This window comes from Neofelis nebulosa, chromosome 10 (assembly GCF_028018385.1).
Source record: "Neofelis nebulosa isolate mNeoNeb1 chromosome 10, mNeoNeb1.pri, whole genome shotgun sequence".
NCBI classification, from domain to species: domain Eukaryota; kingdom Metazoa; phylum Chordata; class Mammalia; order Carnivora; family Felidae; genus Neofelis; species Neofelis nebulosa.
In genome coordinates, this window is record NC_080791.1 from 86,103,523 (window position 1) to 86,122,794 (window position 19,272).

The 19,272-nt window shown below is 48.5% G+C and overlaps 1 protein-coding gene across 4 annotated transcripts; it reads right to left on the reverse strand.

Moving 5' to 3' along the window:
• Window positions 1–1,405: 1,405 nt before the first annotated feature.
• On the reverse strand, window positions 1,406–19,113 carry PAX6 (paired box 6). 4 transcript variants are annotated; one of them, XM_058688535.1, is made up of 12 exons: window positions 19,057–19,113; window positions 18,632–18,692; window positions 14,725–14,855; window positions 13,885–13,926; window positions 13,776–13,790; window positions 12,649–12,814; window positions 6,611–6,769; window positions 6,026–6,108; window positions 5,665–5,815; window positions 5,455–5,570; window positions 2,455–2,605; window positions 1,406–1,518 (listed from the first exon to the last, which is right to left on the reverse strand). In XM_058688535.1, exons 2-12 carry the CDS (start codon window positions 18,639–18,641, stop codon window positions 1,433–1,435), a joined length of 1,110 nt encoding a protein of 369 aa, XP_058544518.1. In that variant the 5' UTR covers window positions 18,642–18,692; window positions 19,057–19,113; the 3' UTR covers window positions 1,406–1,432. The 4 variants fall into 4 exon arrangements, with proteins under 4 accessions (XP_058544518.1, XP_058544516.1, XP_058544519.1 ...); XM_058688533.1 differs by having other exon boundaries at window positions 13,575–13,790; XM_058688536.1 differs by lacking the exon at window positions 13,885–13,926.
• Between the last annotated feature and the right edge of the window lie 159 nt (window positions 19,114–19,272).

Below are 19,272 nucleotides of genomic sequence, written 5' to 3' on the forward strand. Positions count from 1 at the left end.
GAGTCGTGTATAAGAAATCTACTTTTGAATATACTTCAGTGAAATCGCTGTTGAAACAGGCTGACAATGGAAATCTGCCCAGATTGAAAATGCCAGCCCTAATTCAAAAGACAATTCCCAGTTAATAGCTTGTTGCATTTTTAGATTATTTCTAGACTTTGAGTTTTTGCATTAAATGGCTAACCGGGGAATGTGACCATTTTTATATATGTGTGTTGTGGGTACAAATGGGCCCAGATCTACACACGGCTTTAAGTGGGTTGTGTTTTTTTTTCCGAACACATTTGTAATTAATGAAGCGGTAAGAACTATTTCTTTAAGAACTATCAGGATATAAAATAGAGTATGTATGAAGGTAACCGTTTGTTTAGAATGATTATCTAACATGGAAACAAAATTTGTAACACCACACTATAAGGTTAAAAAGAAAATAGTATAATAAAGGAAATACAAAGGCTTTGGCATGGTTTTTACAATCAACAATGGTTAATTTTGATATGTAGTTGTGAACAACTTCAAAACACTTAAGTTTAAAACTCTTGCAAGCACTTTTAATTGATTAGGAATGAATTCTAGATGCACAAAATGATTGGACTGTGAACAGTAATACAACTATATCTAAGAACAATTAATTTTTGCCGGCCAAGAAAGAAACGTATGATCGCATGAAAATGTGTATAAAACATCTATAGAGTATTCTTGTCAAATATAAATGAAATTAACTTTATTATAGAAATCATTCTGAGGATTTCTAGGGAAGACAAATACTTACATTTTGACATAAAACAAATTGGATTTTTATCGAAGACACACTCTACCTTTTAGCTATCAACTTTTTTCTTCCTTGAATTTATATCTTACCCTTTTTGCACATAAACTTCATCTGTTAACAACCTTTGGAAAACCAACAGATATTCTTACATAAATCTAGTGCATGTTGTTCCAGGTTTAATTATATGCAAAGGAATGATACAAACTTGGAACATCAGTCCATAAACTATGAACAGATGGGTAGAAGTATTTGATATAGCTTGATAAAACTCTTAAATTCGTGGCAAAGCTTGTTGATCATGGTTTCCTTTTTTTTTTTAAACAACTTCATGACCAACACAGATCAAACATCCATCCAGTCTACGTTGTTCTTTTTTTTTTTCATAACATACAAATGCCCATTTACAAATAATACACCAAAATGAATAAAAGTTTGGATACCAAAATGAAGATTTGTTCCAACTGATAGCGTGCCTTCTGTATACAAAGGTCCTTGCTTCAAGTCCATTCCCCAGTGGTACAACACAGGACACAATTGCAGATCTGAAGTGCTTCTAACAGCCATTTTCCTTTCCTTCCTGAACGCCCAACTGCTGTGTCCACATAGTCACTGACTGAATTAACACCATATATCTTTTTTTTTTTTTTTTTTTTTTTTTTTTTACTGTAATCTTGGCCAATATTGAGACATATCAGGTTCACTTCCAGGAACTTGAACGGGAACTGACACACCAGGGGAAATGAGTCCTAGAAGTGGATGAAAGAAATAGCCATGTAGAAATTCCCTTCGAGAGACAAGCATGGAGCATGAATTTACAGGTTTAAAAAAAAAAATCTCATAATACTTTCTAACATTCTAACTGTATTTAAAAAAATACTTAAAGTCTCACAAGCAAAAGTAGAACCTTCAGAAACAAGATTACATGTTTACACATATCTATTGATTCCAAGTCCACACACACACACACACCACCTCCATTTGTTTGCATGGTTGGAACTTTAGCATTAAAACTATCTCCAGCAAAGGGGGCGCCTGGGTGGCTCAGTCGGTTATACGTCCAACTTTGCCTCAGGTCATGATCTCACGGTTCGTGGGTTCAAGCCCCGTGTCAGGTTCTGTGCTGACAGCTCAGAGCCTAGACCCTGCTTCGGATTCTGTGTCTCCCTCTCTCTGCCCCTCCCCTGCTCTCATTCTGTCTTTCTCTCTCAAAAATAAATAAACGTTAAAAAAAAACTTAAGTAAAACTATCTCTGGCAAACCAATGTGGTACTTCTTCAGTTGCGATGAAAGGCATGGAGGGGCTGGGAGGGTGAGAAGTCTTTTGACAACACTCACCATGCCCCTCACTCGGAAGCCCTCGCTGCTGAGCTCTGGCTAATAATCTCTCTTCAGAAAGCTGACATTCTCAGGCCTTGTCTTCATATATAACTTCTGTGACCAAATTCAGGAAAAACAACCTTGCTTTTTGTCTACATGGTCTCAAGTTACTAGTACAGTTTGACTAAATGTCCCCTTCCGATCAGTTTTCCCCCAGAGAAGTGAGGAAAACAGCAAAGAGTTAAACAAACCATCACACACGGCCAGGAGGTTCTTTTTAGAGTAACTTCAAGTGAAGTTAGATCACCTGGCAAAAGCAGCTGCAAAGGCCACCTCTGTGCAGTCTGCAGGGAAGGGTGGCTCACCTGTGGAAGTGGTGCCCGAGGTGCCCATTGGCTGACTGTTCATGTGTGTCTGCATATGTGGGGGGGTGTAGGTATCATAACTCCGCCCGTTCACCGAAGGGCTGGTGGGCAGCATGCAGGAGTACGAAGAGGTCTGGCTGGGGACTGGGGGCTGAGAGAAGAAAGGCAAACCTGTGGTTACCGAGAAGCACGTCACACAGCCGCATCCCCGGGCTCTGTCCTCCCCAGGAACTGTGCCAACACGTCTGATCATTAAAGGTGCCCTGGTGGAAAGTACTGGAATTCCGTATCAACAGTCGGGCCTACAACCAGTCCTTCCGTTGACCACCACTAGAGTAAAGTTGCCTAAAAGTAATATAAATTCAGACAACTGTCTAGCTAGATGGTTGGCACTATCCATAAAATTAATAGGGTTTCTGTCCATTTTCATCTTGGACCTCTGCTGGCATCTTTAGAGAATCTATAGCATGAGGACTTCCATTAAAACACACCCCCTCTCCCGCAAATCCAATCTATTTGGGAATCTAGTGACCCCCAAATCCTGTATCTCAGGCTTTGGGCAGAGAACTGTAGACAGAGTTCTCCATAAAGTCTGCTTCAGGGACCTTGGGAGCCTTCCATGGTGGGACTCATTGGATTAAAGATTCTTTGAAGAGACACATCAGTAATGATCTCCGATGAACGTGGTTAGAAGCATCAGTTAATACCTAGCCCCATCCTGCGAATTAGCTGTGACTTCCTTACAGACCTAAAAACCCAGATTGGGTTTTATCCACAAAATTGGGTTACTGCCCTCTAAGTGTTTGGTCTGGTGGTATTGAGGAGACAAACCTTTCTCCTAACTGAATAAGAAATACACAGAGCTGGGACAAAATCCCTCATGAGCTTCCATGGGGCTATGCCAGGCCAGCAAGATTGGGATGGATTAATACAAGCATCATGCCAGGAATAAGGGAGACGATGGCACTACTCCGTTCTGCAAACTGCAGAAATGTTTAACATCTCAAGATCCACATTCTCAGAGAGGGTGATGCATTAGAGAAAGTTCAGAGGGAGACACCCACTCTTTGTAAAATGGCTGAAGATTTTGGTCAACAAGATGAATTGATGGACAGACAGACCAGCACACCCCAACTCCAAAATTCAGAGAGTAATTTTCTCTGAACAGGAGAATCATTAGTAACTTTTTAATTTTATCTATGCTTTACAAAAGTATATATGTTTTGTTTCATATAAGTTGTGTAACTTTTAAAAGTCAGAGTTTGAAATAAATTGACCCCACACCACTTTATAGGTGGAAATAACCTTAATAAAAGAGTAGCACCTATTTAATTGGTTCTAAATATTTTCTCATATACAAACTTTGTTATCTTTGCAGAAACCTAGATATTGCTACAATTTGCAAAACCGAACAAGACACTCAGTGGCCTTATTAAAGTCAGAGGATGAGGGGCGCCTGGGTGGCTCAGTCAGTTAAGCGGCTGACTTCGGCTCAGGTCATGATCTCGCAGTCCGTGAGTTCGAGCCCCGCGTCGGGCTCTGTGCTGACAGCTCAGAGCCTGAAGCCTGTTTCAGATTCTGTGTCTCCCTCTCTCTGATCCTCCCCCGTTCATGCTCTGTCTCTCTCTGTCTCAAAAATAAATAAACATTAAAAAAATTTTTTTTAATAAATAAATAAAGTCAGAGGATGAGTGGTAACCTCAGGTTCAAAGAGGCAAGCAGGCCTTGAGGGCCCTGCCAGAATTTCAGCTTGCATTTGTTTCTAATTCCCAAAATCATTTCCTCTAGGCAACCTGACTTCTGGAAAATTCCAAAACAGTTGTAGTAATACCAACCAATGGGCTGTTAATCCCTTAATTCACATTAATTGCATTATGGCTACTAATATCCCGATGAAATAAAAATAAACATGTGAATAATTCCTCTGAAGTCACTTATCTAGCTGCTCGTACATTCGTCTGGAGACTGGGAAACATTTATTTTGCTGTTATTTGGACTCGAAATTCATCAAAAGATGTTCAGTGGTGAGTAAACAATCTGTGTAACCCCAGAACTGCTTCCAGCAGGGGCTCACGCTGGCCAATCTCACACCATCCGGCATCTTCTAAGCATTGCACAAACAGGAGTCCTGGGAAAGTCACCAACAAGGCCCACCGGAAAGAAGGCCAATTTTTTTCCCATCAAGAATCCATCCAGCTCCAAAGTTCTAGTATAGTCCACCTGCCCTATACAACTTGCATCATAAAGGGCTAACCTACTACAGGGCCTTGCACACATAGGAGCTGATAAACATTCGAGACAGAATGGAGGGCAGAGGCAGGTTCTTCACACCGAGTGAAGAACATCAACCTACCCAGGCAGCGAGGAGCACCACAAACTCATTACGTGATCCATGACAAAGACCACTAAATTTTTAGCAAGCACCTGCATTCCTTTTTTCATCATAAGCTGTAGAAAGAAAACTCACCATTCCTTTATATCAAAATATATCCCACAAGGCAAATATAAATCTTATTTCTGATCCTTTTTTTCTTCCTCACTGGTTTGTCACATATACACTAAATAATGTCCAAAATGCACACACAGGTTATATATTCACTTATATGAACACATTAATATAAACCCGAATTTACGTATACTAACCCCTTGCTATCTAATAACGTGTCAGCATTATTTCCATTTTCTGACACCACTTTCACCAGTACGCAAAACATGCCCCATTCCCACCCAACGTTATCAAGCTAACATCTTCTCAGAGCAAAAGGCAGATTAATTTGTCTTTTGTGCTTTTTTTTAAGAGCACGAATCAATCAATCCATCAATCCAACTACAAGACTGGACTGACTGTTTTCACCTCAGCCTTGACTGGTTAAGCTAATGGCTGCAGTGAGAAAGGCTCCCAAGGGCGCATGCGTGGCCAGTGGGGTCTGCAGGCCCTGACCCGTTCTCCACTTCTTCTCTAAGGCACCCGGTAAGCAGACGGCCGGCGGCCTCACTTACTTGCATAGGCAGGTTATTCGCCATGGTGAAGCTGGGCATGGGTGGCAGAGCGCTGTACGTGTTTGTGAGGGCTGTGTCTGTCCGGCCCAACATGGAGCCAGAGGTGAAGGAGGAAACTGCAGGGAGAGAGACACCTCAGACAGTCATGCGGGAAGTCAGAGCCAGGGCAAACAGGTGAGACACACTTAGTGGCAGTAGTATTCAAATTACCAGGCGTGGTGGGTTGTGGGATTGGCTGGTAGACACTGGTGCTGAAACTACTGCTGATGGGGATGTGACTAGGTGTGTTGCTGGCCTGTCTCCTCTGATTCCTCAGTTTTTCTTCTCTTCGCCATTTGGCCCTCCGATTAGAAAACCATACCTGGAAATCAGATGGACAGGTTAGGCCTGTGCCTACTCCCAACTCAACCTCCCCCCTGGCACTTGCTCTGCTCCCCACCCCCATCCCCCAGTGACAGCAAAGCATTTAGGCGACTGAATCTCTTACTGTTTATGTCAATGAACGGTGTTCCTTAGAAGCACCTTTGTCTCTAGAAAGGGCAAAGCATGAAACCACATGTTCTCTGGGTACCTGTATTCTTGCTTCAGGTAGATCTATTTTGGCCGCTAGTCTTTCTCGGGCAAACACATCTGGATAATGGGTTCTCTCAAACTCTGAAAGAGTAAGTGGCGTTTTCTATGTTGCACCGGAACTATGCAAAATGTGTCAATGAAGCCTGGATCAAACTGGTTCCCGCCTCCCCATTTCTGTCCCTTCCAACCAACTCCCTTTAAAATGCTGCTACTATGAACACTGACTGTACTTGAAAGAGCTATCCCACCAGAACCAAGTTAAATTTCCTTCGGAATGACATTCATTCGAGGACCCTTCTGTGGCCTGAATTAGCAAAACCATCATTTTTTCTTTATGAGAAGTCAGACTCTTAGTCTTTGAATTACTGGTACATGAAAAGAAGAAAGAAAACACACACACACACACACACACACACACACACACACACTGAAAAGATGCCCAGAAAAAAAAAGAAAGAAAGAAAGAAAAAAGAAAGCTTTTCAGTCCTCTATGCAAAGGGCCCTGGCTAAATTTAGCTCTTTGTACTGAAGATGTGGCATTTAGTTTGATTTACGGCCTCCCTACTTTGAAAAACTCCATCACCTTTCTCCAGGGCCTCAATTTGCTCTTGGGTAAAGGATGTTCTATTTCTTTGCAGCTTCCGCTTCAGCTGAAGTCGCATTTGGGCCTCATCTGAATCTTCTCCATTGGAACTGATAGAGTTGGTATTCTCTCCCCCTCCTTCCTGTTGCTGGCAGCCATCTGGAACAAAAAGAAAGGGACAGTAAGAGAAATCTGGAATAACTTGGAGCCTCCAAAAGGGGCCTGGGTATAGCCATAAACTCCAAGAGCAGTACATTGTGACAGTCTCAAGGCATTCCCAAGGTAACTGTCAGTCTTCCTCTAATAAAAGACATTAGTGACGTACGCTATCTTATCACCATTGTCTTTCTTTCTGTTTTCATCAAGAAGAGACTGTACGATATGGACATCACAGAAGGGCATTTCTTTTAATAACAAAACAAGTGCTGAAGTTTCCAATTACAATGGTCTTTCATAACTAACCTTGAGTCCCAAATGCCTTACCCATTTCCCCTTTCCCTACAGAATTTATTTACCTATAGCTCTGTTGGGAAAATAGAAGAGTGATGTTCAAGATTTCAGCTGATCTATAATCAGTAATTCCTATCGAATCAATTAGATGTTGATAGGTTTGTAGAAAATGCTATTAAGAAACCAAACCAAGCTTGTAATCTTTTTAAAAAAATATTTATCTAGTTTTTATTTGAATTCTGCACAGTCAATTTCATTTTAAAGGTTGTGAATTTAGAAATGCTTGCATTGTTCTGCAGTTTTATTCAACTATTGTATGAGTGCGCTTTGCCTTGACACCTATTACGAGCACAGCTGTAATTATATCATCACCAAGAACAGGCTATAATTGCTGAAAATGGAATTTTATATTTAGATAAAAGGACTGTCCATTCTTTGTAATGTGTTGCACCAGAGAAAAGTAAGATTTCTTTTAAATTTTTAACGTGTAATTTTAAAAAAGAAATAGTAGAGAGTTCACTAACTAGCTAAATATGCTATGCCGCAGCTGAATCCTTGGCATATCATTTAAGTGGTACATTTTTAATTAGGGCATTTCCACCACTTTTACTGTAATTTCTATCATTAAACAGGGGAAAGTTTTATTGTTTTCCCTTGCTGCTTCCAGGGCAAGATGTACACTTGGGCTAGCTGTATCTCGCCTTGCCTCTTGCTCCTGAGGCCACAGCCTGTCTGAAGGAAGGACTCAGCCCTCACCGGGCCTCCAGAGCCACTGCAAGCTGGGTCCTGGGTCTTGGGTCCTGAGGCCCCCAAGGGATACCAAAGGGGCTGCCCCCCCATCCTAGAAATTTGGCCGGTGGCGGGGGGGGGGGGGGCGGGGGGGGAGGGGCCTCTAGGAGCTCCTTGGTGGGAATCGACTTGGCCAGGAATATCATTTATAACCAGGAGACAATAGGCAGTGCCTTCAAAGAGTTCAGGGAATTGTGACAGGATCTAGTGGGATCTTTTCAGAAACTTTGAAATGTTTTAAAACCCCAACTTTCTCCCCCATTTAAACAGGCGGATTCATCGGCACTGGCCACCATATGGGCCCTTGGAGATCTATTGAGATGACCACCAACACTTGAATAGCGAGGGGCTGCTTTTCAGCGCTGCACAATGCCCCATGAGTAAGGGAAACTATTAAACTCCTGGGGCAGGAGCGTTGGCAAACTTTCGTGGGCAGAATTTTGAGGCCACAATGAGCGCGGACAACAAAAGGATTCTCTTGAGGCGTGCAGCAGGCCACATTGTGTTACAAGAAGCCCAGTCAACAGACTTTTCAGTGAAGTGTGTTAACCCCTCTGCTCTGCTATCATTAATCACTGTCCGAAGAGCGGTGGCCTCAATGCTATTTAGGGCGCTTGGCTGGGGGGATGGAGGGTGGATGGGGGGCCAGAGCAGGGGGTGGGGAGAGGCAGGAAAAGTCGTTGGGGACCAGGCAGGCTTGTGTGGGAAGGGTGGACGGGGAAGGCAGGGAGGATGGAGACCAGTTCCGAGGTAAGGAGGAGGGAAGCAGAGAGGGAGGATGAGGGCCGAGGGGGAGGGGGTTGGAGAGGAGGAGAGGAGGCAGGAAAAAGATGAAGGGCTCCAAAGAGACAGAGCCCAGAAAGGTATAAGAAGGACAGAAATGCCAAGAGGAAAAAGAGGCAAGAGGACCTAAGGAGACAAGGAGAGAAAGGGGGAAAGGAAGACAGAGAGAGACAATTACTAAACAGACTGGCTCTACTTTGGGTCATCTCCTGCTACTTCAGAGAGATGGGGAGGGGGTGGGAGAGGGTACTTAGTTGAAGGAGACACTGGACCCACGTGTGTGGGCACAAGTGTCTGTACTAATTTACTGCCCCAAGTTTCCAGGTGACTTTTCAAAGTGGAAAGAAAGAAGAAATCCCTCCCCGCCCCCCCTTATTTTCAGATTCGGTGAACGAGAAAGACTTTATAAATAGCCCTTTTTGGCCAACTAGAAACTAGTTCTGTGGGTTATTGCTTTGGGGAAACACAAAAATCTCCAACCATGAGACATTTAGGGACTGGGGCGCTGAGGAGAACACAATCCTACCTCGCTCTGGTGGCCACTCATGCCCACCCCAGTCCTTTTTCTGGCATATTCAATGTCACCAATTAAACAAAGCTGCCCAGGTCTCCCTCAGAAGACCCCTTGCAGATAGCATTCTCTACTCTCTAGTTCTCTGACATTTTCCTAATCTAAAACTTGGAGGGTTGCACTCTCTTCCCCACCCTCCCCCCATCTCCCCCTGTCTCTCTGTCTCTCACACACTAACGCCGGCATGGCTCTGACTTGAGAATTGACATTTAAGGGATGGGGAGAGTCAGTGGGGATAGAGAGCCCTTTGGGAGGGGGAAGGAGTGGAATGAGAGGCCGGCCAGGAGAAACCCATGGCTGCAGGACCCCTCCACGACCCCGCAGAGCGGGTGTGCCCGGTTGAAAGTTTGTTTACTACTGTCAAAGTAGCAACTGTTCGCAGCCAGGCGCTGAAGGAAAGGTCACTCTTAGATTGGGCGCCCCCCCCCTTTTTTTCTTTAGTGGATTTACCTTCCACTCTTAAAGCTTTTAACAAAATAAAACTAAAAGTTGGATCTCGAATTCTCCATATGATAAACCTAAGTGGCAGACAATTAAGATATCTTCTTTAAAAGGCGCCCCCTCGGAGCGCGAAAAGAAGAGGCCTTCAATGGGCGCCGTCCACCTTCCAGCCTAATCCGTGAGAAGGCGAGTGAAAGCGCCTCCCATTATCCCAGCCCCAGGACCATCTGACGCCGGGGATAGGATTTGTTTCCTGGAAGAAGGAGAGGAGAAAAAAAAAAAAAAAAAAAGACGCTGGGAAATAAAATCATTCCTTAGTTTCTTAGTGTCTTAATCAGTGAGGCGGAAAACAAGCAAGAAAAGATAGCAACCCGGTTGCGGCACCTTTTCAGCTCTAGAGCGCGGATCAAAACATTGTAGCATCTGTTGAAAAGAGACTGACTAAATCCTATAGAGGGCCTGGGTATTATGGGGGTGGGGGTGGGGGGGGAGGAGATAAGAAAAAGTGTCTCCGTGATCCCTAAAACCACCAAATCGCTGGAGAATTGGGGCTGGATAGAGTTGTCTCTTGTTGTTGTCAGCCCACGTCGTCACGATTTTATTCACCGCCGCATGGCGTTGATCAGATGGAAACCATATTTGTCTCCCTCTGAGACCTAACCTCGCCTTATGCTTTCGGAGTAATGGACTCTTTAAAACCCCAAAACGGCTTCCCGGGCCGGGAGAGGGGGCGAAGGGGAGGGGGGCCTTCTTAGCACCAAAAGGTCTGGGGATTCCCGGGGCGCGTCGGCCGAAGCCCAGCACCAGCGCCCCGCGGCGCCCCCACGCCGGGGACCTCGCTCGGGGGTTGGTGGTGGGCGGTGGGGGACCGACGCATCCTCCCCGCCGCCCCCCCCCCCACCCAGTGGGGTAGGCAGTCGGGGCCCGCGGTCGCTGCACCCGAGCGAGTTTCTTGCGGGGGCCGGGGTGGGGGGACGAGAACTGACAGCTGGGGAGTCAGAATTCTCCAGCGATTCGCCGCCTAAAAGTTCAAAGCTCCTGAACTAGCGCCACCTCCCGCCGCAACCGTCACCACAGACAGGGTCGTGGAGTTAGGCTCTCGCTTCCCGCCCTCAAGCTTCCCGGGACGAAAAGCTGCCCTAATCGGGCGCCACCTCTGGTGGAAGCGGTGGGGCTGGCAAAACGGCTGCCCGGGACTTGTGTCTCGGCTCTGGAAAGCAGGCGGGTGGACACGCTCTAGGCCCCAAGCTAACGTGAGCTCTTGCACCGAGAGGGCCAGCGCGTGGAGGCTCTGGGCTCAGCCCTCCCGGACCCGGCCACTGCGCCGTCCGCAAGAGTTCTCGGACCCTGGGGGCCAGACTCGGCAGGGGAGGGGTCACAGGGACCTCAGGATGCTGGGGGTTTAGGGGCGGACGCTGAGGAATGCCAAGTTCGGGTGTCTCCTGGGTGTGTCCACTGCGCGCACGTGGGAATCCAACAGTTTCAAAGGTCAGGTGAGGGTGTGGTGGTCCACACTCAGCCTTGTCATTCCCTGTCCTCATCAGAGGGGGGAGTGGGCCTGGGCCTCCGCCTGAGCGGCACCCCAGGAGGCCGCGGGGTCGGGACCGGATAGGACGAGCTGGCCAGCGGGGTCGCCCAGGGGAGCCCGGGGCCCAGCGGATCAGGAAGCCTCTGCCGGCCGAGCGGCCGCGCTGGGAAACGAGGAGCAAGCGCTTTGCTCCCTATCTTCCCAGTGTCCGTCCTATATTGTTTTCTGCTCTTAAAACTGACATGTCTAATTGGCAATTGGTGCCGAATCGTGTCCAGAGGTCTCTTGTGGAACATTTCTACAGCTGTCTCCTTCAACTAGACGCTTATTCATGTCGCCTTAATGAGAAACAAAACGTTCTCTAATGAGCAATTACAGAGCGACAGGATTGTTCCCATAACAAATTCTTGCGAGTGACAGAAGCATCCTTTGTACCAGATATTTCGCATACTGTTACCGATTTTCCCTTCTCTAGCCCGGCTCCGTGGAGGCGCGGGGCACCCGGAGCGGGTCCGAGAGCGCACTGACGCGCGGGCAGCCCCGTCAGCGTCCCAGCGCCGCCGCCCCCGGCCTGGAGCCCCCAGGCTTCGTCGGGCTCCGGGGAGTGAGACGCCACGTCCCATTATCCCGCATATTATCTCCTTGTCACAAGGACAACAAATACCGATTAATCTTCGGAGTAAACTGTTTCCTATTCTTGACCAAGCTACCTCGGGGTGTGTAGGGGAGGGGAGAGCCAACCTACGCCACCCCACCCCCAACTGCTCCTCTTCCCCCATTCCTTCTCGTAGATCTTGCGAGGGTCCTGATTCCTTCTCTCCTACCAGCCCCCCCACCCCCACCCCCCGAGCGGCTCCGGACAACCCCAGGCCGGCTCCCAGTATCCTCACCCCACCTTTCTGTTCAGTTGCCACCCAGAGAGAGTGAGAACTGGGGGCCCAGAGGAACGGAGGGAATGCGACGGAGACGATGGTGTTGTTTGAGTTAGGAGACCACCACTTCCAGTGCCCTATCCTGTACTCTGCCCTGCATCTTGCTGCTGGCCCTTTCATATGCACCCTACTCATACTCACGTAATTTGTCAATTACGGCAAAAAGCAAAACGATACAATTATGTTTACCTCCCAGTCTGTCAGTGTGTTAACTTGTCACACTTCTACAGCAAGGGGGCTCTCCGTGCATTTTAATGGCAAATTTGAATAGGGCACCAAGCAGCTAGCTCTCTTACACACACACTACTGCCCAAAACATATATGCGCACACGCACACCGGCCACATTCTTACTACTCCTGACATACACAACCCTCAAATGGGAAGGCCAGTGAGATAGTTCAAAAAATACCACCCTCCTACAGGGCAAGTGAGTGTGTCCCATTCTTCAAGCACAGACGTGGAGAGAGGGAAAAGGTTGAGGGAGAAGATGGCAAGTGGCTGCATATATGGAGAGTTTTGAGGATAGGTGCTTGGGCTTTTTACCTTGTGTAGGTTGCCCTGGCACAGAAGTCCCCGGATACCAACCGGGGCGGGTACCCCAGCTTCCGGTCTGCCCGTTCAACATCCTTAGTTTATCATACATGCCGTCTGCGCCCATCTGTTGCTTTTCGCTAGCCAGGTTGCGAAGAACTCTGTTTATTGATGACACCTGTAAATCAAACCAAAATCAAACCAAATGGTAGCGTCTCCAGAAGACAGTTGCCCTATCTTCAGTTCCCATCTCAGCACGCCCACTCCCTTAAAGAATGACCCTTAACACATTAAAAACAAAACAAAACAAAACAAAACAAAAACTCCCAGCCATCCTGGGACAGAGACACTGTGGACAGAATGACAGCCATCACTTTGGGTGTGGAAACTGAGTTGGGTAGGGAATGTGGGATGGAGAGGGCATTTGCTTCACTTCTGCTGGATGTCTGCAGTGACCTAATCTTTGTTAAAAGATTTCCTAAAAAAAAAAAAAAAAAAAAAAAAAAAAAAAAAAAAAAAGACAGGCTTGGTTTAGAGCTTTCTTTCACTTTGTTTTCTATTAGGGCAGAAGTGGATGTTTGACACCTGAAGGAAGGTTCAGGCAGTCTGAGTTGGAGGAGGTTAGATTTTGGTTTTCATTTTCATTCTCCTTCTTCATTCAAGTGCCTTTCCCTGGGTGCCTCCACCCTCCACTTGAAACATGCAAATAAGGTGAGCAGTTCCCCACACTTGACTCCCATTTTCCAGAAGATCAAAAAAAGGTCAGCGTGCTCCTCTCAACACCCTCAGCTACAGAGGTGACATGGGGGGGTGGGGAGGAGACAGAGACAGGATGACACTGGTAGGGAGGAGGGGGTGGGCAAGTGAAGAGAGAGATGGTAAAGAGGAAAGAGCAGGGGGCTTAGGGCAGGGAGGGGGAATGTTCTCAGTGAACTTACACTTGGTATGTTATCGTTGGTACAGACCCCCTCGGACAATAATCTGTCTCGGATTTCCCAAGCAAAGATGGACGGGCACTCCCGCTTATACTGGGCTATTTTGCTTACAACTTCTGGAGTCGCTACTCTCGGTTTACTACCACCGATTGCCCTGGGTCTGATGGAGCCAGTCTCGTAATACCTGCCCAGAATTTTACTCACACATCCGTTGGACACCTGCATAGGGGAAGTGGACAGAAAACCACATTATTAATAATTTCAAGACAAAAATAAAATTGTTTAAGTATGCATTAAACAATGACAAGCTTACGTTTTGATTGTCCAGCACTTGGACTTTTGCATCTGCATGGGTCTATAACACAAAAATATACCTTCAATGGTATGAGAACTTACTGTAGAGAGCTTTTTTTCTTAAAATTACATTTGTAGCCCTAAACACTACAAATATGATGATACTTTCAAACAGTTTGAACTAAAAAAAAAAAAACTAATTTTAAGGGTTTTTATAAAAAAAACTTTTCTGAAACATTGCCTGAAGATGCATCAAAACGAAGTAAGATTTTTTTTGTGTGCTGACCTTGCTTAAAGTAGTGCCATATTTTAATGAGCAAAGGGGGAAAATAAACTAAAATTTTACTTATTTTCCTTTAAAAATATGCTCAATTTTGTAAATGTGAGTTAGGTAAGGAGGTGAATAGCATTTGGCTTTTAAAATCAATAAATATTCCTCATGAATATGAAGAATGCAGACAAATGTCTCAAAATCTGAGGTGAGCGTGGCATGAGGGAGAGGGAAATAAAATTATGCTGGTTTATGTAACTCAATTTATTATAGTTCCTAAACTGTTACCACAATAAATGTTTTTTATCAAATGAAAAGAGAAAGGTGTTGTTTTTTTTAATTCACACACACATTTTTTTTTTCCTTAAGCAGATGAGTTATCTTAAGTGACTGACCCAGGTTGAAAGAGATAGGGAAGGATACTGGAAGGAAAGGGGAAAGCGGGGAAGGCCGGGTGTGGGGTAGGGGCTGGGGTGGGTGGGTGAAGGGGGGTCCATAATTAGCAGCGTTTACAGTAAGAAATGAAGAGAGGGCGTTGAGAGTGGAGGGCCGCGGGGGCGGCGAGTGGGGCGGCGCCGGGAGGATCACCTGCAGAATTCGGGAAATGTCGCACGGCCGGGCCCCGCTGTGAGCTAGCTCTACGATCTTCTGCCGGGTGGAGTCCGGCAGTGGCCGCCCGTTGACAAAGACACCACCGAGCTGATTCACTCCGCTGTGACCTGAGGAAAAGGGAAAGGAGAGGAGAGGAGAGGAGAGGAGAGGAGAGGAGAGGAGAGGAGAGGAGAGCAGGGAGGAGAGGAGAGGAGAGGAGAGGAGAGGAGAGGAGAGGAGAGGAGAGGAGAGGAGAGGAGAGGAGAGGAGAGGAGAGGAAGAAGAGTCAAGAGAAAGAGGAGGAGGAAGACGAAGGAGAAGAAGAGGAAGAGAAGACAACCACAATGCATCCTCAGCTCCCTGCCAACCCATGCCAACCTCAGCGATCAAGTCCCTGCTATCAATCACAAACGACTCCGGGACCAGGCAACCATGCAGGGCATCGGGCAGCCCAGCCCCAACACAGCCGCGCTGTGTTACAGATCCATGCCAGTGAGCAAGAACACACGCACCCCACAGCCGCTGTCACTCCAGCCCTTTGCCCCTCTTCATAAACACCCCAGCCAGCCCCTGAACCCACAAGGTGCAAACAATCGTTTCAGAAAACATCCTTCCAAAGATCGCCTCTGAATGGCACCACAAAACGTGGGTTCTACGGAACCCACACTGAATCTCCAAGGTCTCTGCATTGTTAGAACTGTTACAGCAAATGCTATAGCTCTTCAGCATTTCCTTGGACTCCACAGTCCAGAAACGTTTGCTGTCACACTCCAAACTCTGGTGAAGGCACCGCGCAAGCACCGGAGTTTTGTTTTGTTTTTTAATTACATATATATTACGTGACATTGCATACACATATGAAGAGACAGGAAAGGAGTAGAGAAGAACCACAGCAGCAGATCTGCGGCTGGTGAACCCCAACCTGCGCCTCCAGTACAGGCGTGAGGGTCAGAGCTCCAGATAACTCCAACCACAAAGTAGTCCGCCGGCTTGCAGCTGTGGGGCCGAGAGCTGGGAGTCCATTCACACAGGCCACAGCTCGCTGTACTTCCGCTGCTGAACTTGGCCTTCCACACAGCCAAGGACAGATATTAGCAAAAATCGGAAAGGGAAAAGAAAAGCAAAGGAGCACACCACAGTGTCTTCTATCCCTCCTTTATCTTGCTATTCTCACAGCCTCACCCCCATTGTCTAATCTTAGAGAACCAGGAAAGGGAGTTAGCACCTCTCTGTAGCCCCCTCCCCAGAAACCACAGGCACACAAATAAAGCCAATTGCCAATTTCCACTTCCTTAAAAATCTCCAACCTGCAGCCCCGGACTCTAGAGAGCAGCCCTTCCAGGAGAAGACGTGGCTCCCTGCTCAGCTCTCTTCTCTCTCTCTCTCTCTCTCTCTCTCTCTCTCTCTCTCCTCTTCTCTCTTCTCCTTGGAGCCTCTGATAAATTGACTCCAGGAGCCTGAGCTTCTTAGCAATAAATAAGCTCCAAATATAGAAGAGGGGGGAAAATATGATGAGCCTCTCTGACATTTGTCTTTAAAATAAAACTAGCTGCACGTCAAGTTTGAGCTTAATTTCTGGAAATAGGCGGAAGTCGCTCCGGATCATGCATGGAAGGCTAATTGAAAAGATCAGTCGGGGCGCTTGTGGCAGCCTTGTCACTTTGTGACAGTGCTCCGCTCCGGGAAATTGCATCGTCACGACAAACGGGACCGTGATAAAACGACCCTTTCCGTCCCTATTTGTAGATCACTCAGATGAGATTGAACTGCACTCGTTTCCCCTTCGAGGGGAGCCGAGTTTTCAGGGTAGCCGAAGGCTTGGGGCGGAGGGGGGCCCTCACCGACGGAGGGGGGGGGGGCCGGAGCCTCAACTCGATGAGAAGTGACAGGCGTTTGGGGGATCTGGGCTCCGGCCGGGCCCAGCGCAAGCGGGGACATCGCCGGGACACCACTTCTCCAACAGAGCAAGGCCTCGACCGCGCTTCCGGTTTCCCCTAAGTTCCCTTTATTGCCTTCCTCTGCTTCACAACACCAGTCTAATGCTCGGGCTGCGGAGCCCTTTGGGCAAAGGGAGCCTTCCCGGAAAGAGAAAGGCTGTCCCAGAGAGAGACCGAGAAAGATTTTACAAACTTCACGCCCAGCCTGGGCAATTCCCAGCCTATGAATGCCAAGGCTTGTGAGGCCGCCTAATCCTAGACCTCCCTCCTTCTCCCCTCATTGCAAAAATAAAAAATAAAAAATAAAAAATAACGTGCCCGCCACTCCGCGGCGACCGTCGGCGGGTGCTCGCCCAGGAGACGCCAGGTTGCCTCTGCCAGCATCGAAAAGGCAGCGAGGAAGCGCAGCTCTAAGTTCCCCTTCAGAGGTTAAGCCTCAATCATTGTGTCCCTTCCCTAGGGACGGCTGGCGCTCTCGCCCAGTGGCGATGATTATGCGCCTAGAATTCGACCGCGAAGCATCTAATAGGAAAACATATGGTGTCAATTTGGATGCTCTGCGCCTCGCGCACACCCGGGAGCGAGCGGCACAAAGCCCTGCAGGCCGGCCCGCGACCCCGCGCCCCCCCGGGGCCTGCCAGCCAGGCCGCGGCGGCAAACGCTCAGCGCTGCGGCCCCGGCCGGGACCTGCCCGAGAGCCTACGGCTGGGGAGCCTGAGCTGCAGGGGGAGAACACGCAGCCGGGAGAGGTGCGCAGAAGCCTTTGCCTCGCCAAGGAAGGTCCCTCCCGGGCCTGGCAGGTTCTGCACAACTAACCCGCCTTAAAGCTCGCCACCTTTGAATCCTTTCCTGCGCTTCGCGCCCACCAAGCCGCGGAAGCACCTGGGGCGGCTGGCGCTTCCAGGCCTGATGGATCGGGCACTGGAGACCCTCCAAAGTCTGCGGTTCGGCAAGGGAAGGTTGCTAGAAGATTTGGGCCCTTCTGCACTCCTACTGCAGCTGAACCCTCGAACCGCTTCCAGACTCTGCACCTCAGCACGGGCCTGGTTTCACTGGGCCTCCAGGCTCCCAGACTCGGGCTGCAAACAAGCCCTGCCACATACCAGGACCCACTACCGCTATCACTCCAGCAGTGCCCCCACGGACTGAGCAGGAAGGTGGGCTGGGGCCCAGAGGGCCTGAGCACAGAGAGGATGGGAGGCACAAGAGCCCGAGAATCAAACGCACTGCGGGCCTGGACCGATCAGAACCCTCACAGTTGCAGCTACCAGGGCGGAGCTTCTCCAGTTCCAAGGCTGGACACCCAGTCTCTTCCCAGACCCAGTAAACCTGCTCTGGCCGGTAGTACAGGGTTCCAGTTTACCACCTCCCCCCACCCCACCACCACCGCAGGCCAGCGTACCCCGCTCCCTTTGCCTTTTAGGCCGGTAGCTGGGGGGGGGGGGGGGGTGGGGGGAGAGGAGGGGAGGAGCCGTCCAGAGAGTGACTGGGGGAGGGGAGCCCCCACGCCCCTCCCTGACGGTGGTGACTAGCAGTCTTGGCTAAACCCGAAGGGGCCTCCTTCTCCTCGGGAAACTAGGAGAAGCCTCCGCCCCGCCCTGTTCAGCCCAGCCTCTCTCTCTCTGGGGTCAGAGCCCGGGCAGGGGCGGGGAGGGGGTATGAGTTACAGGATTTGGGGGGGGGGATGGGGTTTCTCTACCTCAGCTTCGCAAACTCTAGCGGGCTGTTCTGAAGGGCCTAGCCCTTGTTCTTCTAGGAGCGAGAGCAGCAGAGTAAACGTCTTTCCCTCCCGGGTTGCCGGGTCTGAAGGGGGGCGCAGCTGTCTCAGGTCCCCAGGGCCTCTTGCCTCTTCCCTCGTGCCTGGCGGGCCTGGCCCGCGTGGACACCCGCGAACCTCTGCGCCCTCCCCTGACCTGCCGGTCTGCGTGTCCCCAGCCCGAAGTCTGAGAAAGACCAGAGGCACTTACTGTTCTGCATGCTGGCGCTGGCTGGGGGCCGCGGGATCCCACGGGGCTCGAAAATGGGGCTCTGTTAGCAAGGATATAGGCGTTAATCCAGGGCCAGCGCCAGGTAGGCCCTACCTCCCGACAGAGGACGACCTGGAACCGGGACAGGAGAATGCCCCTTCTTGAGGAAATGATCCACTCAACCGCTTGGGGCCATCAGAGGGGCATCCACCTCTGCCCTACAGTGTATACAAAATCTACCCTCTGGGCTACAAATAAAATACTCCAATATCCCCAAGCTGTTTTCCCCAAACCCCTTAGTAGCTAACTCTTTAATCAGGAGAAACAACTCAACTTTGATTTTTTTTTTCTTCCACGTGAACAACAATGAACAAGTATTCTGACTTTTTCGGGGTTTGGAACCCAAAGCAGCCACCAGAACTTGCCTGAAATCTGGGAAGTCTGTCCACTCTTACAATAAAAGGTCTCACACATCTGCGCGCCCCTAGTTAAAGTCTTCCCCCTAAGACAAAACAAAAGGAGAGAAAGGTATGTCAAGCTGTGGCTCAAAAGCACAGGCCCATGGGCTCTCAGAGCCACACTCCCAGAAAAACAAAACAAAACAAAACAAAGCAAAACAAAACAAAACAAAACGTGCATCT